Source organism: Stigmatopora nigra, chromosome 17, assembly GCF_051989575.1.
Source record: "Stigmatopora nigra isolate UIUO_SnigA chromosome 17, RoL_Snig_1.1, whole genome shotgun sequence".
Lineage (NCBI taxonomy): Eukaryota > Metazoa > Chordata > Actinopteri > Syngnathiformes > Syngnathidae > Stigmatopora > Stigmatopora nigra.
The window spans coordinates 4494678-4517959 of NC_135524.1; the positions used below are offsets into that span (position 1 = coordinate 4494678).

The following is a 23282-nucleotide window of genomic DNA, read 5'->3' on the forward strand; positions in this document are numbered from 1 at the left end:
CCTATACATCAATAAAAATACCAATCAAAAATACTTACATCTAAAACTCCCTGATAACCAAAGCTTTATCAGGATGATAAAATCAATTTTTCCTATGCAGGAAAGAAAAACAAGTTATCTGGTGGTGGTTTAGATATAATTTATTAAAAAAGAAACCCAACGATAACTCGGTGTTCTTTTTTTTTTACATAATGATCAAGGATTTTTATTATCGTAGACTCTTTCATCAGTTTCAGGTTCATTACAGAAAATGTTTATAGTACAGCGTTGTTCAATGTCTCCTCATTGCTTTAATAATAATGATAACTTCCTTAGGAGTGCTGGTCACATATCTGTACAATATGATTCTATTTCTTTTCTCTTTAATCTGTACAATTTGGTGAAGTCATTTAAAAAGGCCGTCAGCAATTAAAGAAGCTGCTTCTTCTCTTGCTATTTTTTTTCCTCTTAAATAGTTGCTCAAATAAAATATATTTCCCTCCCCACCCCAAGCTTTTCCCTAGGAAAAGGGATCAGGAACAGTAGGGTATTGGGCAAATATTCTCTACCGAAACCTCTCAAAATGAATGAAGCCCAACACCCTACCGCCCTTTTTTTAAAATTCTTCTTCCCTTTCCCACCCGGGCAATTTGGCACCGCGCACATAAACAAGACTCACGAGATAAACGACAAGCAAAGCTTTTTGTGAAGCCGATATGATGCATACTAATGAGAGAGAAAAAGTGTCACCTCAAAAAGAAGAAAAGGACCTTGGACATGTCCCCCCTCTTTTTCCTCCTAACTGCAGCACCATGGGAAATCTCGAGTTGGTGTAGTGGGTTGCACACTCGCCTTTACACGTAGAGAACGTGAGTTCGCTTCCCGGTGTCGGCGGTTGACTGACCAGGCAAGAAGGCCGACCCGAGAAAGCGTCACAGACTGGTCCCTCCAACTGTCTTCCAAACTGCAGAAGGCAGTTTGGAATATAATCTTTTACTGAAAAGTATGACTAAGCGTTTAGTATAAATTAAAAAGTTTTTTTTTTCCTTCTTGTTCCATTTTCCAAGTCTTCTTTCCAATCATTTTCAGCTAAACGATGGCAGCAGGAATCAAACCCAGGTCTACCAGACAGGAGTCCAGTGAACTAACCTCTGCGCCAACCAAGGGACTACACTTTCCTTAGTAATCATTTGACTTTCATGACAAGAAGTACACAGAAACAACTAAGTGAAAATGTGTACCGACCAGGAATCGAACCAAGGTCTTCTGGACGGGACTCTAGTGAACTAACCTCTGCGCCAACCAAGTGATTACACTTTCCTTTGTAATCATTTGAGTTTCTTGACAAGAAGTACACAGAAACAACTAAGTGAAAAATGTTTCCAGACCGGGATTCGAACCCAGGTCACCCACATCAAAGGCAGACGAGTTAACTTCTACGCCACGGAGATACTACTCTTTCCTAACTTAAGAGTCAATTTTGCATTTTGTGCCCGCCCCCCAAACTGACAAAGCTTTATTGTCTGCTTTCCATTCCAGTTTTAGTTAGTTACTTGGCACAATTCCCCATCATTATTGAATCTGAATTTCTATAGCTAATGAGCAAAGCAGCTTCACCATTTCCCAGAAGTGAAGAATCACGAGGCTGTTTGTCATCTGACTTCTCCGGTAGGAACGCGAACAAAAGTGACACTGATCTAATTTATTGTTTTTTTTTGTTTGCAGGCGTTTTGGTCGCCTGAACAATGACTGCTTGTGACCACAAAAATAGCAGGAGACACACTTGGTTAAGTTCTATGAAGCTGTGATTATGATGAATTTGATCAGGCAAAAGCCTTGGAAATCGCAATATCTGCAAAGAAAAGTACACATTTAAATAATAATTTAAGAATTTTAAATAAGGATTAATATTGCAAATTCAGTCATCTTGGAAAATATGAAATATACAAAAAGAAAAACCCTACAAAATACAATGGTTTATTTTTATCACAGAATTGAAAGCAATTCAAATGATCCAACAAGCTGTACAAAATATTTATCCAAATATACATCATTTTCCATAACTTACATCTCAACGTCATCTTCCATCAACATATCATTTAACTTCTGCCTCTCTCCTACAATAAACTATATCGTATTACAACTATGACAATCTCAATTAACAAAAAAAAAAAAGTCAGGTGACCAAGCCTTGAAATCGACGCAGGCCATTGGATGGCAGCGCCAGCACTGAGCATCGCGATACAGTAGGATACGTGCACACACAAAACGCACGTTAACAAACAAAAATAGAGCGGGATGACAAAGTTTTAAGTTGAATAAAGAAAAACAAACAAAAAAAGAAGAAAGAAAAGGTTTCCTTCATTAATGCTAAGCGGGACAAAAGGTTCCGTACCTGCCGCCCAAGTCACCGCTGTTATTTTTTAAACTTATTTTTTGCATAAACTGTGAGGTCATTTTTGTTTTCATAGGCCCAAAATCATGATTGGTTCCTCTTGCCAATTCGGAGAAATATTACCAGCAGGATCCACAAGCCTAAGTTATCCATATTGATAAGTATGGTTAAAAAGAAAGGTTGAAATTTAATTTAGTGTTCTGCCGCTATGAGGGTATAAATAAGAATTAGGGGTTAAAAATAAATAGAAAATAAATAAAAAGGTGAAAAGAGAGTTTGTGTAGCTGTCATACATTTTGGAAATGTTAGTCATCTGTTATGTACACAATTTGAGCCCTAAAAAGATGCGCACATTGTTCTGCATTAGATAAAATTTAATATTGTAATTATAATTGTGGTTTAGTCTATAAAATTTAGATGGAAAAGTATTTTTGCAAAAATATATTGCATTGCTTTGAGTAAATGTTGGACGACAGAATTAAAATGTTATTTAAAATTGAAATTTTGCATTATTTTTACCCAATTAAACAAGTAGTGAATTATTTTGTTGAACGATTTTATGATATTAATTATATAATCATTTAATTTAAGTCGAATGTTAATGTTTTGAATGGCATATAAAATTATTTTATGGGACTAAAAATCTTATTTTTTTAGAGATAAAGGCTTAAAAAAATTCTGAGTGCAGGAAATGAGTTACTTCAAGTCTTAATTGAAGTCAAAGTTTTAGAACAGAATCTAATGACCCTAAAAAAGTTGATCTACGAGAGCATTTCTTTGCCTGCAGAGGATACCAAAGCCAATTTCGAGCACCCCTTCAAATTTCAAACAACAAAAAGCCAGACAACACTGATAGGAGCCAACAATGAGGAAAAAAAACACCCCAAAAATTCTTAATGACAAACAAACAGCTACCATGGACAGCGACATTGTCCTAAAGGCCTTGTCTATAAAAACATCATTTGCACCGGACCAGTGTATGTGCTCGCCAGCAGATGGCGCCGAGTACGTGCATTGTCCATTCTTCCATTTCCTTCGAGCAGTCGACTTGACCGTTTTGCAAAAATAATAAGAAAAAAAATTGTCACTTACGAGTCTCGGAAAGAAAAACTACTGGCTCTGGAAACGAGGAGGTAAGTCCGACAAGGGGACGTCCCCTCCTCCTTCAAGCGGCGGTCTCGTGCTTGTAGTAGCCTCGCCTGAGTGCCTCCGAGGCGATGATCTCGGCCGAACGCCGCTGGTCCAATTCCAGCAGGGCATGCAGCAGGTGATTGATGTCGGCCTTCAGGCCCTGGCGCTGCATCCAGTTCTTGAGCAGTTCGTAGACTTTGTCGCAGGCCGCGCCGCTCTCCGCCAGCCGAATGTGGTTGTCGCTCACGCCGATCATACGGAAGAACTTGTTGTGGATCCTCACGTCCAGATATTTGTCGAATAAGTCGAAGCTCTTCTTCAGGGACTTTTCAGACTCTGCAGCAGACGTAGAATTGCGGAGAGGTCAGAATGTAATTATGATAGTACTTAAAAAGGCTTTCTTTTATTATTCCAACCATTTACTTTGTACTAATCCTATTTATTTTAAAATGTAAGGGCTGGTTTTGAATCCCCATCTTTAAATTTGCAATTAAAAATAATAATATCTCACATTTTTTAACATATTGATGGTGCAAGACGTCCAATGCATTTTGAGTGTGGGAGTACGAATAAATATTGACTCCAATTTAAATAAATTGGACGTCTATTTCCATCAGTGACAAACACTTTACTCTCTTCCGACATTGGTTTTTCTGTAGAAGTGTCTTTAATTTTTCTTACCATGCAATGGCAGCAAGCGGTACTGCAGAGGATCCTCCTGTGGACAAATCAGAGGGCGTTAAGTTTAAAAAAATAAATAATACATGGGGAAAAACATCTTTTCCAATGGACACTTACTATGGCGCCGACGCTTATCCTGCATGTAGTGGGGCTCTGCTGTGGGCTGTTTCCAGATGAGGAGGCGGCGGCAGGCAGCGCCGACAGGCTGGTCTGCGATGAGCTAGTGGTGTTGGGCAAGCTGTCGCCCAATCCACGGTCCTCGTCCTCCGGGGTGGGAGACGCCTTGATGCTCGTCTGCGTCTCTTGCAGGAGTGGACGCGACTCTGGGCGGGATTCGTCGCCCTCCAGGGCGGCGTTGCGGCTACTCTGACACTCCACTGATGCGGGGACGCTCTCGTCCTATTGAGAAAGAAATAGAAGTAGTAAGTACCATTAATTGTTTACTAGTAGTAATGCCGTTTTGGGTATTGGCGGATGGCATTTTTTGTAAAACACTACATTATTGCATACTCGGTTGAATGGAAAGTAATTGTGGTGTGCGTGTGTGTGTCCATCTTTATAATATATAAAGAAAATGAAGTTACTTATTTACATAGTGTCTTTATTTATGAGAACAAGTGTGTATGTTTTTAATGGCTTTGCCCTTCATGTACCCTTTCACTTAGCTAACCCTCATGTAAAGTTGACGTTAAAGAACAGCTGTTTTGATACTTTACACCAGGGTTCAACTAACCCCCACCCTAACATTCAGCACCCCAGACATACAGTATCTAGGGTAATTACATTTAAAAGAACTATATTTATTGACATACTCTTTTATTGTGTTTTTAGGGTATCTAAAGCAAATGATTTGTAGGACCATCTATCAATTGATTGTATGATGGATTGAATGTTTGGGCAGCCAATTAATAAATACCGACAGAATAAGCAAATACTGAATACACACATATAAATGATCAGAACAAATATAATAGTACTTAGTACTTGTATCTCCATTTTACTTACAATTGGGATTTTGATGATTTCGCCATTGTCACAGTGACTCTTAGCACCTGTCAAAAAGCAGAAAAATATATACATATATACATGAATAAAGCGACACCGTCACACACATCGGGCTTTTCGTACTTACATGTTCCGGCGAAGGAGCAGCGCTTGATGGCGAACCACCACACGGCGAGCCCGGCAATTCCGACGGCGAGCAGTAAGATGCAAATCAGCACGGGAACCCCTGCGATGCAAATGAGTGAGCGAAAGAAGACCAAAGAGCGACCAAACGGAGAGGCGGCGGCATTACATATGTCTGCCGGCGAGGCGGGCGTGGGCAGAATTGGGGCCTGCGGCGACCGGGTTGGAGACTGGTCACGCTTCCGGCATACCGTGTTGGAAAAATGTGTGCACTTTTTCAATTCTTCTTCACCCGCTTTACACCTAAACAGACGATTAGTTGACCAATCAATGAAATGAATTGAGCGGCCAGGACGGGTTGATTTATTGCGGTTTGGAGACTCACGTGGCGCAACGCTTGCAGACCTCGCAGGCTTGATCTGGCAAGCAGAAGGTTCCAGGTCGACATTGACATCTGGTGTCGGACGTGGTGGTGCAGGGTGCCGTCTCCATCTCGTCTGTTGGCCAGAAAAACAGTTGTTTTAAAATGGAGAACATATGAAGGTTCAAGTACACAACCCAGTATTCGCTTGATATAGTCCTCCCATAGCATTTTGAGGTCATAAGATATAAAGTTTGAATGAACTATTTGTTGTATTAACAAACTTTCTCAGTTATTATAACATTATATTCATTTGATTCAATTAGCATTCATGTCTGTGTTTTAGGTGTGGGACTTGATTACCAAAAAAAGCCTTATTAATTTGACATTTGTAATGAATTAACCTTGAGTAATGGAATTTTAACCACAATAATATTTGCCGTCAAAATAAATTTTGGAAAAATGTGAACTAGATCAAATTGTGAATATCTAAGGAATTTGTTTCATCAGATTTGCAGATGAATAATGAAAAATGAACAGAAAATATGATGACCAAAGAACATATTGTGGGATGTTTTTTCATCCATAGTAGTATTGATGAGTGGTTAAAAAATATATCATATATAAATATATATAAATGACAAATATACAAAACTTCAACATTGTAATTAATTTATAAAAAGAAACACATTGAGAAATTGCTCACTATAACCAATGGCACCCATTACTCTTTCAACTTGCTGGTGGTTGAACTTAAAATTATTTAGCTTTACTGGCATCATCGCTTTACCGGGACAAAGAACTGCATTGTTTGGAATGCCAACTGCGATTAAAACTTCGTTTAATCTTTATGATGGATAATCGCAATTAACACATTAAAGTTACGCCCCCTTCTTTAAGCACTATCAAAACAACGGTAATTATTTTGCTCACAGTAAAGCTTAATCTTTCACCTCTAAATACAAAGACACTCTTTGTCCTTCTTCAAAGCTATTTTCCCAGGTAGGTGAAAAGAGGACACGAGATCATCAGGGCGTGGAGACATTCAGGGCCAAGGACAAAAAGAAGCGATTATAACCCAAAGAGCGAGCTGGCGTAACCCAATTCCTTTTCAAGAGGGACACAAAAAAACCACGCCCTGACCAGACCAGGTAAGCCCCCCTCCTGGGACGCTCCCTCATTGAACGATGGCAACAAAACCACAAAAGACACGCCCTTTCTCGCCGAGTAACTTCATCACTCTGCATTGTCAAGGGCAGCGTCTTTCAAAGCTCGAAAAAAATAAAACATAGATCGACTTTCCATTATGATTCAGCTTGGAAAAAAACAGGAAGAACCCACTTATAAGACCCTACCTGCTAAATTCAATGATATTTTTATCCCCTGCAATATAATTGAAGTCAAATTTCAGTTTTTTTGTATTGCATTGTGAAGTTTGTATTTGTTTGGTGTTTACCTTTTCGACAATGCGTGCAGTGCAGACATCGGTCCATCCCATTGGAATGTTCAGTGTACGTAAGTCCTTGCTCGCAGGGAGCACACACCCCCTGCTGGTGATCATGATCACATTCCTTCTGCACATACGTCCCTGATGACGACAATAAAAGCATTGTATGAAATTTTAATATTTCTAGTGTATTTGTTCCACAGAGCTTGTAAAATTTTATAGAAGCAAAATGTTTCTTTCTGTCAAATATTTTGTATTGTTAACAGGTCTTTTTTTGCAGTTTTTTTTTTACTTAGCGTATTTTCCGGACTATAAGGCGCACCTTCAATTCAAGTGTTTTCATAATGTGAACTAGTATAATCTGTGTACAATAGTTCTAATTTGTTCTTTAGATTACAACGCTGGAGTTGTTCCGGTATTAAATTTATTTGCTTTACTAAAGTGTTTGATGAATTAATGATTAATGTGTTTCTTCAGCATGTCAATAGTGTAAAATAATATTCGGTTATGCTTCAACAAAATGAGTCCAAAGTCATTAGACATACTCATAACTTCTACACATTTCTTTCTAGTTTGCAATTGATTTTTCGCCAAAATCTTTGTGGATTTCCTGAAATGTTCTTTTCTTGTCACATCATATTTGTGTATTTCCTATGCGTCTCATGTTGTACTTTAGTTGTGCACTGTGCAATTTGTTTTGGTCTTTTAAATGAGTGTATTGACTATTTAAGCTTGGTTTGAATTATTAAGCTTTTTTTTTAAATGCATTACACAATATTTGTGCATTTTTCTACTGTGGTATTGAAATTTCACCCAAATCTGAGTACAAAACAGACATACCAGCCTGGCAATTAAGACAACAGAATCCCTGGTAGTTATACTGCTGATTCTCCACACAGGTTCTATGTCGTCGCAGGAGGGTGACGTTCCGGAAGTCATTGTCTGCCACTGCGGACCACTGAGCCGCGGGGGGCTGCTTGTCTGCTCGTCCCGGCAAACTCGCGAGGAGCAAAAGGAGGAGTGTCACCAGCAGCACCTGAGGGGTGAAACGACCCAAGAAAAAGAAAAAGAAGGAAAAAATAAAGACAAGCCTTTGCTTTATTGACTGGAATATGCTTGCACAGTTGAGCTCTTTCAGCGGAATCACATCAAAGAGCCAAAAGATTCTTCATGAGTTGCCTTCTGTCTGCAATCTGCACATTGATTCTGAACATCTGACCTGAACATCTGCCGTGGGAACCAGATTAAAGCATCAGTATCCCACCACGTGTGCTACGCAAAATCACAATGACAGGCTAATCCATCAAGTTATTTGTTTGTTTTCGCGCCTGCAGGAAAAACAGGCAATATATTGGCACAAATAGATGTTATTTTTCACATGCAATCACTTATATTATTCAATATGAAGTTGATGTTTTAATAATGTGGGAGAATACCAAGGTTACCCATAGAAAAACAGTCAGAAAATCAACAGAAAAGTCAGTATTTAAATTGAATTTGAATGCTATTGTGTGCATTTTGATGTTTTATTATTTTCTGGCTTAAAACACCAGCAATGACACACAACCCTAAACATATATCTTTTTAAAATGTATATTTTTAGGCTAAAAATGACCTTCAATTGAATTTTTTAAGGATTATTTTTAACTAAACCCTTGATATAAGCGACAATGTAAGCACGGTAGTGTCCAATGCGATAGCATGGCTATTCATTGGGTGTATAATAGCCGACTTGTGTAGGTGGGCTATCCAGAAGAATACTGGGCCGTGCTCCGTTAGCGAGGCCCCCCTCGGGCGCTGGCGCTTTTCTTCGCACGCTTTTCAGCACGTCAATGTGAGAAGGGCCCATTCACGGGCCAACAACACTCTTCAGTGTCTCGACTTCAAATGACCCACATTCTTCCAACGCGGACGCTTTGAAATAGGCGACATGCGACACCGATGCAATGCGATACCGTCGAGATAAATGAGAGCTTTGCGTTGGAAGGCTTTTGTCCAGTTTGCTGACGCTATGCCAAAATGCTTCAGTTTAATTTAAAAGCTTTAACAGCTTCCCAATATTCTTCAGAACTAAACAGAAAACCCTCCCATTTGTCAAAGATTGACCTATTCTTTTTAAAAAGGTATAAGGAAAATTAAGACCCCCATTAAAATATATACATGGTCATTAAATTATACTCCATGACTAGTAGACGTTTGAAGTGAATGAACGTTTTTTTTAATCAACCACTGTCAACCCTCCCACTTCAAATGAACATTTATAGTGGAGACAATAAGATACAATGAATTAAATTTAAGTAGTTCTTCCTTGGGCCAAGATATACTTTAATATTTAATAGTTTATTACTGATAAGGGTCCAATCCATTTGAGGTTGGAGCATGGCAGGAATGAACTAATATTCATTCGCTCCCACTACAAATTGATTGGACGTCTAGCGCCATTTATAGCAGACAATGCATTTATAACTGTCTACAAATTACTTTCAGTCAAGCGAGTATGCAACAACAATATAATATTCAAAGAAAAAAAGTGGTATTAAACACATCACAAATCAAAATTGTTGTTGGAATGCAAAAACAATGGAAGCTATAAAACTACTGCACAATTAGAAACAAAACAACTATTTATAGAGAAAATATTTTTACAGTCATAAAAATGTCTTATTATTAATCAGGTCCTGGTCTGATTAGGTGTTAGGGGACGGATAAAGATGGAGGCCACATGCGAGAAGCTAAATAAAAGGACGACGAGTGGGACTTTTGGAGTGTCGCCATGCCTTGTGTTGAGAAGAACTTTTCCCTTCTGCCTGCCTCTCATCCTGTGCCCCCCCCACCCCTAATGCCACCCTCCCACTTCTGCCTTTTACTCCTCCTAGTTGTTCACGTCAGACTTTCCAAAGTGGCGACGAGAAGTCACAATCAGGCCTTTTACAATCTATCCAAACATTGGACGCCGGCAGAAAAAAAAAAAGAGGAAAGGCGGGCGATGGATAGATGAGGCGTGGGGTAGGGGGGGGTTTGTCTGCTAGTGGTGGTCTATCGAGACTTGAACACAGTGCGTTTGTGTGTGAGAGACCAGCGGGGAGTGGGGGGGATGTCAAGAATGCATGATGGAGTGAAGGCCGGCGTGAAAAAAAAAAAAAAAAAAACGGCGAGGAAGCACATGTGCGTTTTGTACATAACAGGGGAAATAGGCCTGGGAAAATTAAAAGTCAACTGGAGATTTTCAGAATGTAACACAACACCATCATGTCACCATAAATTCATACTGTACAGAGACAAATCTTGCCGTGAAACATTCCCTGAACATAGTCTGCAAACTGACATGTTTATCACCATTAGCGGTCTGTCAAATTCAAATGAGTGGGCAAAAAATACAAGAGGGGGTGCGTTAAATACTACTTTTGGCAAACCACATGTGACATGGGGTTGACCGTAACCTCAGTAGTGCAGGACACCCTTCTAAACCACAAAAGTTGGTCCAGTCCACCGAGTACAGAGAGCCACTGTGATGAGGATGCCACTGGTGTGCAAGTTAAAGCAATTAAAGTTGCAATCGAATGAAGGAAAGGCCTTCCTCTGGAAAAGGTTCCTCACTCTCTGAAGACAGGACATCCGCCAAGCTGCTTATCAATGGGCCGTTTTAGTGATGACTATTTAGCCAACACGCACATCCCTGACGTGATTGTACAACCGGGAGGAGTGGGCTAAACAAAAGAGAGGAGCCGTTTATTTAATAATTTGTAGATGATTTTAGCCGGAGCCGAATGGTAAGCGGGGACGATGTGTACCTTATTACAGAGATGCATCCTGACTAAAACCATGCTTTTCTCATTAAGTGTTAATCATTAACTCCACCTAGAAGTTAAAACGACGACAAAATATGTTGGTGTTTTTGTTGTTTTGATTTTACAAGGAGCTGTAAGAATTTATTTTACAAAATTACATCATACATAAGCAGAAATGAAAGAATAATTAACCTCATTTATAGGGTTTAGTGTTGTGAATGTAAAGTTATGTTGGTTGGTGAAATATGTACACGCTAATATGTGTAAAAACATGTGATATTGAAGTACACTCAAGTGTGAGTAGAATAGTTTTTAAACATTTACCCATATTGGCTAAAAAGTTTCATTACCAAACCCTGCAATTTATGCATTGCTGTCAATGGTAGCCAGCCAGTTCATTATATAGATTTCTTTTAATATATTACATTTTGAAGTCTAATATTTTCTCCTAATATCTGTGTTGTTTTGCAAAAATCTTTGAGGGAACGCTGTAACATCATATTTTGAGTATTATTGCATTGGCTCTTGATTTGCGGCACCGCGATTAGTAAAGCCCTGACGCCGCCACTTTGCTGACTATAATCACGATACTAAACTTTCCTAGCTTTCATCTGTAATTCAAACAGTGGAAAAAGTGTTGCAAGTCTGCCACCGCCGTTTATGCGGCGCAGTTAGACTTTGAGTACGAGCCAAACAACGCTCGCGCCGTGATTTGTTGCTCCAAGCCAAACAACTCGACTAGTTTCCAAACAGCAGGCAGCAGGGAGGTCAAAGTCAATAAGCGCTCAAACCACCCACTAATCACTAAACTCCTCCCATTTTCCACGCCGAGGGTTTGGAGATGGAAGAGAACTAGACGAACGTCTCGTAAACGATCGTGACAAACGACCGGCGTGCCTCTTTTTGCCGTCTATGTCCTTATCGCCGCCGCCTTTCTCGAACCGCGAGCGCGGCGTGCATCCAAACGTGCCCGAGGGCCAAGAAGAGGCCATGTTAACACGTTACAGCTGTTCGTGACAAGCCAAGAAATGCTAAGCTCCGAGTTGAGTTGACATGTGTGCGTTGAATGCCGACGATCAACGTATGGAGTAATTGAGTGAGTTCAAAATATGACATGAATAATGCTTAATTGCACTTGACTGCAGTTACGTCATTAAGGCCCATAGAACTGCATCACTTTATCAATATCGCAGCCAAAACTCCACTAAGTGACTAAGTTTAACTTGGTTGCCACAGAAAAACACTGTCAAATTGTAAACCAAATAAAAACAAAATAGAAAACTAGAGATAACATAATTTACAATTCCTTAGTTTTTGACAGTCAAAAATCAGTTGAAATTTTGGTGGGAATTGGCAGGTAGGTGGTATTCTTAGAAGTACTGTTAGATATTGATCAATAATTTCAAAAGATCTATTGACAGATGAATAGGTACATATTATTTATACCAACCCTCCTATTCAAAAAGAATTGGCCATCCTTTAATCATGAATACTTAAAAATAAATGGATGCATTTTCAAAACATTGCAATATTGTTTTTTAAAACCAATATCCTTTGTAAATTAGCCAATTTTAAGTCTCTTTACTTTAAGTTCTTGGAACAAAAAGGCTACATTCACAAATGGAACTTATGAAGCTCTGACTTTAAGTTTCCTGAATCTGTCAAAGTTATAGAGTCTTATTTCGGCTCCTGATAAATCAGCCAGTTATTAGGTGTGGACAATGGACCCCATGGTCCACTTTCACACACAATGTTCCCAGTTCCCAAGGTGGAAATGTGTGCAGACATGCATACATACTGACTCTAAGCACTTTAACATAAGACTGAATGTCTGTTTCATTGGTAACGTGGACCGAGTGCGTCTCCCGCGGCGACTAGCCAGCGTAAAAAGTGCGGCAAAGTGTTGAAGTATGCGTGTACAATGGCGTGTAGAGCGAGTGGCTGAGTGGGAGCGTGTGAAAAGCAGCGGCCCCCTCCTCTCAGGGAGGACAGGAAGCTGAGACAATACAAGGGCTTCATGCAGCACAGTCACCCTCTACCCCCTTTCCAAAAAGGCCTGCACATTGCGCGCACACACACAACATATCCGGCGGCCAGGATATTTTTAACCGAGGAAAGCTTGCAGCCCCGCGACACACATTCTTGAGTTTCCTCAGGAGGGGCGCACGTGTCGTTTACAGGTTAGGCGACGTTGGCAAACAATCGACCGTAATGAATGGCCAGTTCGGCGCGTGACTGACGCCGAGCTCAAACGCATAAAACCCGACTTAGTCTGCTTGGGAGTTTGGGGAGGGTTTTGCTATCATGGCCAGACCAAAAGGCAAAGCACAAAGTCAGACATGTGCACGACCCTGGGCGATGGGCGGAGGCTTTTTCGATCTGGATTGGGCCCGAACGGCGGCTCACAAGACGAATGGCGGCGTAGAGGAGGAGGAGGGCGAAAATGACAACAACGTGAGAGGCTGACTATCAGATTGAAGAATGCACACCGCCTTTGCTATGACAAATTACATTAGGGCAATTAGGGCTTGGCGTCTGTTATAAATGACACGCAGCAACACAGATGTGAGCCATGCAAATTTAAGCATCCAATACCTCAAAAATATACATACAAATCTCATTTATATTTTTTTCTGATTTGTCTGTGTGTTGAAACTGGTAACTCTTTTGTTAAAAGCCATAAAGGGGAAAAAGATTCAGTATGACAACTTATTTTGTGATTCTGAGAGGCTTTGCTGTCCTAAATAAGATGGAAAAGTACTGAAATAATGAACTGCATCTCATAGATAAGTCAATCAATCTGTTTTGGATGGAACTAACACAATTAATAAAAAGAAAGGTAAAAAACGGAAAATGGGTAAATCTGTAACAATCAGCTGACACCTCTAAAAAAGTGGAACCAGTCATCCCATTTCAAGGCCAACTTAGAAAATGTGTCTAATTTCCCAGTAACTGCTGACACTCCGTCACGCCAAAGTGTACTATTTGTCGTGGCGGACGCGCAACCAATCGTTGCCGATTATCACGCAAGCAGATCAGTGACCCACTGCTGCAGCTTTATTCATGGATTGATTGACTTAGACAATAATCAGACGCGTTCACGAGACTGACGACAACAACAAGGATGACCAGCATGCAATTATTTTTTTAAAGCGACAAACAAAAAAGACACTCAAACTTCTGAAAAGCTTCCAGTTGAAGAGCTTTCGATGAAAATTTAACTTACAAGTGCAGCACTACTTATATTGTAGATTTATCATTTTATATGCACATGAGCTTAGAAAGTTATCATACTTATTCTCAACCAGTTCAGTTAAAAACAAAATCTGAAGTGATACTAAATCTAAAGACCACTCATGAAGAAAAGTTTGCCTTCTATCTCAAACACCTCCAAAATTGACAAAGTGATGACAGCTGACAGGAAAAATGCCCGAGTTAATATGGAAAATTTGAAGTTCCAGAGCCACAACGTAACCTTATCAGATTTTTCCCAACATTTTTTACAGTACAAAAGGCACTAAAACCAAAGTACATTTTGGGACGTGACAATTGAACCATGCAAGAATAGTTGTGTAAAGCTACCGTGCAATGACAGCTGTACAAGTGATGGACAGAGTTGTGCAACCTTGTAAAAAGGCACATGGAAGTACAGTAAATACTAATAGTGCAACTCATGCCAATAAGCAATATATTAAACTGACAGTAATATGATTTACTGATCACCAGCCGTTATTTGATATATGTACACTATTTTGTCAGTGAGGCTCCAAATCTATCATAGTGCGATTTAAAAATATACCAAAAAAGAAATAGGAGGGCAGCCTGGTGGTTAAGTGGTGAGTGTGTTGGGCTCAGTTAAAAAATCAAGGGTTTGATCCCAGGTCTAGTTAGCTGGGATAGGCTCCAGCACCCCCCTGCAACCTTTATTATGGTAACTGGTACAGAGAAGTAAAGTAGAAATAAGTGTTGTTAGCAATATACAATTAAAAACTAATTTAGGTGAGTTAAAAGGGCAAAGTTGCAATAAAAACATTAAAGAAACTAAGTCAATAACATGTTGAAAATAGCATTTTTGAAAAAAGTTAAAAAAAAACATTGATGAATCATGACAATAGTTGTTATGTGTACTAAGTGTTTATGCTTGTCCTTACTTAGAGTAAAGTAAAGCTAAACAACACTGACGTCTCCCTGCGGCAATCCTGTAAATGATTTGCGAGACCGTTCATGAAATATTTTTTCAATACACCACGCACCGCCTTAATTGGCAAGAAAGCCTTACTGGTGTTTTGCTCACAAGCAAACCGTTGACATCATTCAGACTTACTTTAGAATGTGAACACGCGGTATTACCACAGACACACCTGCAAAGGTGACACATGCCCATTTGGCTGGGTAACACATTCCTGTGTGAGTCAGCCACTCTCCAATAGACCGAACCGGGGACTTATGCCACGACGCGGGTGCCCTTCTCATCCACTAATCCAACGTGTTGACGGATCACCTGCTGCAGGTATTGCACCCCTGTTGCATCATTTCATTCCAAGCTATAAAACTACCCAAGAGTTTTCCCACAGTCCATCCCAGATTTCTGTTTTGGCCTTTTTGGTGCCATGATTGTAGTGGGGGGGGCATTTCCTGTGTGAAGCCACACCCAAGCAGACGCAGAAGAGATTAGAATCAAGTTTACAGTTACAACTGATGTCCCCTAATATGATGGCATGCGTGTACAGGAAATGGACAGAGCAGGCAGGCACGTAGGCTTGCTATCTATGTGTATGGGGAGGCTGTTGTGGGGGGGATTAGGCTGCAGGCAGAGTCGGTGTGTGGGTGGATCAAGGGTGGGGGTCTTGTTTCCTTGCAGTCCCCCAGCAACAAGGCCACTTGGCGAGGCCTCTTCCAGAACGTACTGCGGTTTACACAAAAGATAAACAGTGACGTCGGAGCCCGACATGAGGAAAAGCAGCGGGGGGAGTTTGCACAAGTTGCAAAGGTCTTTGTAAAGGTTTCACACGGGGGATAAAAATGCCACATGACAGTACAAGGAGGACAATGTGACTTGCAAATACTAATTGAAACTTAAATGTGACTTATAAAACTCACAACCGCAAAAGAAAATGGTGTTAGAGGGAGAAATAATTGGACATTTTATCAGATCTTAGGTGGTGGTTGCCATGCAACCAATCATGGTGTACAATAAATCATTCATTAATTCATTTTCTTATCCTTGCAAGGGTTGTGGGGGGTGATGGAACCTATCCCAGCTGACTTCAAAGCCGGGAGGGAGGGACATCCTGAATCAGTTTGGGAAAAAACTGGACTACCCGGAGAAAACCCCCGCAGGCCCGGGCAGAACATGGAAAATAAACACAGAAGGATGGACCTGATTTCGAACCCAGAACCCAGGTCATATTTCTCAAAGTATTTAGTATACTTCTTGTAAGAAGAGTTTTCTTTTTCAATGCACCAATAGTTTATTCAATTAGTGTTGGACAACACTTGTTGGATTCTATTTGTGGTTCATTTGCATGCATTGCTTGATAGAAGAAATAAAGTAAATGTTTTTAATTATAAGGGAAGGAGACTCCTGCATAGAAAAATGAATGACTCTTTATATCTATATTTACTGTAGTGACAGGTACAAATGTAATGCTCTTGCAGAAATCCACAAACGGCACCTGCTGTCATTTTTACCATTCATAACTTGAACTTAAATTAGGTTTAAAAGCTTTAGGTTAATTGATGTCATTACACTCATGCGTGCGCGCGCATGCATGCATTTCAGATGCATATTCATACATTTTGCAACATCATAAACCTTGTTATTCACAGATCAGTCTTAGTCGATCTCTTACCAATTGGATAAAGATAAATCAATGTCACAAATATATTTTGTCAGGTATTTCAAGTGGTTTTACTCACGCTGAAGTTCCCGACAGCTGGCCCGGTGTCCATGGCTGGAAAGTTCCGAGACTTCTGCAGCCAAAAAGTGTCTACAATTACACACGATCGCGTGGTGGAAAGAACAAGAAAGGCTGGTATTAGAAAAAAAGTGGAAGATCCAAACTACTCCGTCATCCGATTTCTCTCATGAGTCTAAATCGTTGGCTACTTCTCTCCAATGTGTGTGAATTCCAAATGCCGGGGAATAGACAGCTGCACTGATTCTAGCACTGACATGTCGATGTGCTGTGACGCCAAGCCAACTATCCAATCAGAACGAGGACTTATCAAATATGTATGAGGCCAACTTTTAGACAGCCAATAATGGCCAGCCCGTTTAAATATTAATAAAGCGCTGGGGTCAACGTTCTCCGTTTTTAAAACATGTTTCACACAGGCAAATTCCCAAAATAACACCAAAAATTGGACATGCCTGTTCTTATATAACTATTAAGCATCAGCATACATAGTATTCATGATTCCCTTTGAAAGATTTTAAGGTTTTAATCTTTAAAATAAGTGTATTTTAGTTCTGTAGCTATAAATAAATGTATTATTGAATACAACGTGAGGGAAATTAATTAAACTAAAAGATAATGACACTTCTACTTCATTTAAACCATGAGGATTTCTCCAGTGAGTTAGAATTTGTTATTATACATACATAAAGGATTGGACGTCCAATGCAGTCAATGGTAGCCAGTGTAAATGAGTTTCCTATAAAGGTTGAAAAACAATAATTATTGGTGCATGCAAGGGGAAGGAAAACAAACTCAACTCTCAATTAACATAAATAACGAGTAACAAAAAGTGGACTAACACAAACTAAAATAATCTTTGTCACTATCTTTATTTCTTATCTTTAGCCTTCAGGGGGGAAGGAGTGACAAAGTAGAATAGAGACACAATATACGCATAGATAGCCAAGATTTTCAGTCTGGAATGAAACTTAATTTGATAAGCTGGGGTGGAACAAACACAGTGCAACGAACAGAATCTAATTTAATATAATAATAAGCATAATGATACTGATATGAGACAGCTCTTTCCAGGCCCCGGGTATGAGAGTTTGTTGCAGAATGAGGGTCAGTGTCCTTGAGTGTGGTATGTGAACTGTGAAAATTTACACTCATGTATGTGGAAATGTGAATTTTACATCAAAATGTACCAATTGGAGGCTTCATGCTCTCCATTAATCGGGATGGTATGTTCGTTCAACATCAAAAGACATAAACATCCTGTCCAAAATGACTCCGCCTAATGTTAATCTAATCTCATGGTAGCTAAAGTACCGCCTGTCTGTAAAAAAAAAGCGTGCTATGTACAGCGGATACAAAAAAAGTTTAAATACCCCTATTCAAATGGAACAAAAAAATAAATACAATTGAAGAAAAGTATATTGAAGATAGGACACGAGTACAAACAAAAACAATAATAAAGTTTGAATAAATGGAGTGTAAATTCAACTGTTTGTGGTCCCAGTAAATGCAGTTCAAGTGTAGCAAGTTGGGGTCATTTGCAAACATAAATAAATGTGGAGACCCTGGGTGGAGTGAAGGAAGGAAAGCACTGTAATTAGCAGGAATCTTGAGTGAGCCGTCGTGAGAGATAAAACCTCATGATGTCCATGTCTATTGCTCGTGATCCTGAGCGCAATGGTACAAAAGTTTGCTTTTTTAAGAGCACATGTATCAAAATATTGGCTGTTATGTCCAAGTTGAACGTGAAAGGTGGCCACACCCAGACTTAAAAGGCAAAAACGAAGGTTGGAATTGTCTTTCCGAGACTGCACGACCTAGTAAAACCAGGAAGGGAAAAGCAGGAAACTGTCCATACCAGATATATTAACAGGGTGGGCAAAGAAAGGCAAGTTTGAGAAAAAACTAAACTTGTGAATATCTGTCGAGGAAAGCTTATGTTTATGTGTGTGTGTCTTGGGAGCACATCCTGTGTTCTCCTCCAGGAGGTCAAGCACTGGCGACGTGCTGGAAAACAGGAAGTGCGCTGTAGAGTTATCGGCGAGCTCATCCTGCGCTCTATCATCGGCTACTTCATGACACTTCACGAAGAAAAGATGCAATCATTCACTGGTAGGACTGTGTATGAATGCCACTGACCTTGGGTTAACCAGCTGTGTGTAGATATGTGTGTTATCTTATTGGTGTATAATGATTATGAGTGGGTGTACTGTTATATGGTGAGATTAATTCTTTTTGGAAAACTTGTGTTTGTTTACTCGAGGCCAGTGGGAATAAATATCTGTGTTTATGTGTGTGAGTGTTGTGCTTAAATCATGGGCTTCTATTAAGTTAAGTTGCTGTAGGGATGTGTAACTGGAAAATTAAATATTTTAGTTCTGATAGTATTCAATATATTAATATATATTATTAATGTTCGATTACACAAAAAACACTACTAATGAGCTGCTTTACATCACTTGCCACTTTGAGTATATTTTCCCTTTCCATAAACCTGTTTAGCCACAATTAGATTCATAACCATCACTATTCATTCCTTGTATAGCCACTGGAAACATAAATGTCAATCAAACTACAGATGCCTGGGGGATTACGACACTTGTACAGGTTCTTGTGGGGAAATATATGCAAAATACTACTGGTTTTATCCACTGGCATCACCAAAATCACCAAGAAAGTAGCACTGGCAAAGCCAGTTGTCACAGTTTGAATGATTGGACATCTACCAAAGTCAGTGCCAGGCAATCAGTTTAGAAAAACACATTTGTTTGCAGGAATGTTGCAATAATATAGAGTTGCTCAAGAAATTCTGCACAAAAACCTTTGTGTCAGTTTGTCCCATGCAGTGCACAAAATAAGCATTGTTTATTATTCCATCCAGGAGCAAGTTGTTTTCTCTTTAATAGTTAAATTGTAGAATATTAAGGATTGATTTACTGACCGTTGTCATGATTGTTAGCCTCGTAAAGGCAAATTGTATAAAATCATTGAATGCATGTTTGTCTTTTGGCAGTGATACAGGGCATGACCCGCTGACCGACCGCGGAAAAGGCCGACAAAAATAAAAGGAAGACAAACCTTCCTGCGTGACGTCCACCGGGTATTGTTTTTGTGGCTCTGTTTAGGAAGGTTGAGGCGGTAGGAAGCCAAGAGAAAAAAATAGGACAAACTTCAAGTTCGCAGGTGCTGAGGAATAATGCTGCAATGTTGATTCAAGGTAGCTACTTTTGTCGCTTATGTCATGCAGCAATATTGGCACATGCAGACACTTAAAAAATGTGTAAGGAACGGCGGCCTCTACATATTTGTCTTATCTTGATTAGAAAGTACCAGAAGGTCAACAGTTGCTGATTTGGTAAACTTTGCAACTATTTGTGAAGAGTTTCTCCCATATGTAGTTAAAGCACTGTCTTGTCTTTGCATCACGGAATCTATTGAGGCGCTGGGAGGATCCGTGGATGATTTTGGGGGGTCTGGAAGCCGCCGAGGCTGTTGGCAGAAACTTCTGGAAAGACTACTTGCGGACTCAGCGCCCCCCACGCACACCCAGGCTGACGGGTAGAACTGGGGTAGGTGGCGAAGGGCCTGCCTTGCTCGACTTGTCGAGTCTGGTTGAACGTTAACCCGGCGGATTAGCACGCCGTGCAGGAATGTGGCCTTTTGTCTGAGGCCAGGTGATGTCATTGGGCTGATGAGTCACCTGACCTGGCCTGATCGAAGGAGGCATAGGTGAAGATTAGGCAACAATGCTTGGAACTCATTAGACTTGTATAATGACAATAAAAGTGTCTAATTCAATTCGATGTTTCAAATCGATTGTTTAACAAACAACACAGTATTCCAACTCATTTGGTAGTGGATTTTAAACCCAAATGGGTTGGAAGGGTGATGCTGATGCTGCTAATTGTGAGTGGGAGAAGACGATTAAAAATAGACACTTGGCTGGGAGGAGAAATCCAAACACTTTGGTCTTGGAAGAATTCAGACAGACGACTGCTGATGTTTGCTGTCTGATTCCAGACGGCAGCAGACGGGACGAGCGCGCCAGCCACAAGAGCGCGCTAATCCAAAGCATACCACAAACCCTCAACACACACACACACACACACACACACACGTGTATACACACACACTACCAAGAACATGGAAAGAGGAGTGCCGTGTTCACCCACCAGCACACAAGCGACACATTTCGATCAAATGTCATCATTTCAAACTGCAATCTGAAAAATCTACCCAACTGCCTCATACATGCTTGGATGACAATTAAAAAAAACACAAATAACCCCTATATAAGGGGCCGGGAACCTTTTTTGACAGAAAGAGCCATAAACAATTCATATTTTCAATTGTTATCCATTGAGAGCCATACTCAGAATTTACTAGAAGTAAATTCTGAGAATGTGCATTTTTAGTCATTTCACTGCCTTAAAAGTAGAAAAAGTCCCAGAATTATGTTGACAAAATTGTCACCATGATGCTTATCCATGGGATGCATGCATGCAGAAAGGTTTAATTAAAAACTAGAAGATTAAAGCAACTCTAGACATAGTGTCCAAATTTTAGCTCACAGTTTAACGGAGAGCCATAAGCACCCATCAAAATAGCCACATGCAGCTCCCGAGCCATCAGTCCCCTAACCCTGCCTTATATAATAAAACCCAAACTAACAACTTTGAAATACAGATCCCTGTTTGTGACAACCATCTTGGAAGCCATCACTCCAACAACCAAAAACTTCACTTTGAAACCCTAATACGTTTCTACTATATTCATATCTAACAAAAAAACACAAATAAACATACAGTAAACTCATTTACGGACACTAACTACAGGTGTTACCCTGGGAACAAGAATGAAGCCTTGGCAGCCAATGAGTTGGGACCCAGTTGTCCCAAAGCAAAACAAGTTTGCCACTATTTTTTTCTGCATAGCTTTTAGTTCTCATGAGCTGCACATGACTTACATTTAGTGCCTCCCCCCCTCCAACCCCACTCAGACACACACACACACACATATCCACACACACACTTCCTGTTTGTCCCAGCCGGAATGCTATTGGGTGGTGGGAGTAGCTATTGAAGCAAGGGGTTGCGGGATTATTGGGTGGTGAGAGGTCTCCATGGACATCCGGCCCGGTCACGCTTAGCAGTAAAGGTAATAAAGTAGATTAATATTTGCCCAGCATTCCCTGTTACACATAGACCTCAAGCTGTGTGTGTGTTGTGGGGTCAGAGGCCCTGTGTCATGGAAACTGTGTGCATGGGGCATGCGTACAAGTCAAGCCACTTTCAGAATTAGAAAGAAAAAGGACAACTCCCTCTCTTGGTGTCGCATTGGCAATACAGCATTGTTGGTTAAACAGGGGACTTATTTGTCCTCGTTTGGGAATTGGACCTGAATGCAACACACTCCAGTGTGTTCCTAAAGTCACCATATTAAAGGAAAGTGATTACCTGGTGACCAGTTCAGGTTGTTGTCGTCTTTTTACCCGGCTCAAGCACCCCTGCAATGAATGAATTTGCAATTAAACATATAGTATATTCCCAGTCAAGTTTAACTATGAGCATAGAATTCATTCAGGTATTGTTTGTCAGGACTTAAAGGATTTATAGCAATGTGTTGCTGCTAAACTAACTCATGTGTACTGTAGTCTGCTGAAAGCTGTAGTTTTCCAGAAAATAAGCATGTTTAACCAGGTTTGGTAGTATGAAAAGTGAGAAGAGAGTCACACGATTGGACACAAAGCCACTTTATTCTGTTGGGTGCAAGTGAACCAGGCCCTGGGCTCTTACCCTTCATCGAGTGTCCCACCCTAAAACAATCTTCCTCATGACAATTTGTATAGCACATTTGGCATCAAGTCTCCAACATTTCGCATTCGTTATGGCCTCGACTTTTTTTGCACGATTATAGACACGACGCAAAAGCAAAAAAAATGACAACATGACGTCACACTAAATGTTTGTCCCCCCGACCCCCGAAGGAAGAGGAACTCGGGAAATCATCTCTCCACGATGGACACTTGTCCGTCCATCCCAACGACGCAAAGCTCACCTTAAAGGAGCTGGTGTTTGATTCCAGGAAGGAAGTCCCTGCTGATAAGCGTTCATGCATTTGTCCAGACCTTCAATCTGCAGTCCTTGCCGAGTTTAGGGAACCCCGCGTGTCCTTGCCAGTGTTCCCAGTGGGCGATTGTACCCGACCAATCTCCTCCAAGGCGCTGGCCAGGGAGTCCAGGTCGGCTGAGTCTTGCTGTTGTGCTTCCCACAGGCTCAAGATCACTGATGCCGGGCTTTCATGGCAGGCAAAGTAGCCCAGGTTTCTGCAAAGTAAAAATACAACTGTCAACATCTGAAAAACGACCTCACCCTTCAAATGAATGAAGGAAATGAGAACATAGCATTTGGAATTGTCTTTAAAAATGGACTCACAAGCAAGTTCTCGCAGAAGG

At 40.4% G+C, this 23282-nt stretch overlaps 2 protein-coding genes and 1 long non-coding RNA gene across 5 annotated transcripts in view; 1 reads left to right on the plus strand and 2 right to left on the minus strand.

The window, feature by feature from the left end:
• Window positions 1-1935: 1935 nt before the first annotated feature.
• tnfrsfa (tumor necrosis factor receptor superfamily, member a) lies at window positions 1936-17117 on the minus strand. The gene is made up of 10 exons (XM_077736963.1): window positions 16830-17117; window positions 7963-8158; window positions 7132-7263; window positions 5700-5811; window positions 5484-5617; window positions 5319-5417; window positions 5192-5238; window positions 4304-4585; window positions 4187-4223; window positions 1936-3841 (listed from the first exon to the last, which is right to left on the minus strand). Exons 1-10 carry the CDS (start codon window positions 16860-16862, stop codon window positions 3540-3542), a joined length of 1374 nt encoding a protein of 457 aa, XP_077593089.1. The 5' UTR covers window positions 16863-17117; the 3' UTR covers window positions 1936-3539.
• On the plus strand, window positions 16009-17046 carry LOC144210343 (uncharacterized). Its single transcript, XR_013329366.1, has 2 exons — window positions 16009-16313; window positions 16807-17046. It is a non-coding gene; the product is annotated as an uncharacterized LOC144210343 (long non-coding RNA).
• Window positions 17118-19257: 2140 nt separating the features above from the next.
• LOC144210340 (netrin receptor UNC5D-like) overlaps window positions 19258-23282 on the minus strand; it is a 65212-nt gene continuing 61187 nt past the window's right edge. For 2 of the 3 annotated variants that reach the window (XM_077736962.1, XM_077736961.1), the window contains one exon: window positions 22565-23153. In XM_077736962.1, the coding sequence (XP_077593088.1) occupies window positions 22958-23153 (196 nt within the window). In that variant the 3' untranslated portion in view covers window positions 22565-22957. Of the gene's footprint in view, window positions 20539-22284; window positions 22335-22564; window positions 23154-23282 lie in introns of those variants that run through there. The other variant, XR_013329365.1, reaches the window with a different exon arrangement.

What these genes read in the sequence shown, in the direction of transcription:
- tnfrsfa (XM_077736963.1), bottom strand. Translation starts at nt 16,862, where the DNA reads ATGGACACCGGGCCAGCTGTCGGGAACTTCAGC. An exon ending in TTGTCTTAATTGCCAGGCTG is followed by an intron (nt 7,264 to 7,962) that starts GTATGTCTGTTT and finishes TGTCGTCATCAG; the next exon opens with GGACGTATGTGCAGAAGGAA. An exon ending in AAATCATCAAAATCCCAATT is followed by an intron (nt 4,586 to 5,191) that starts GTAAGTAAAATG and finishes CTTTCTCAATAG; the next exon opens with GACGAGAGCGTCCCCGCATC.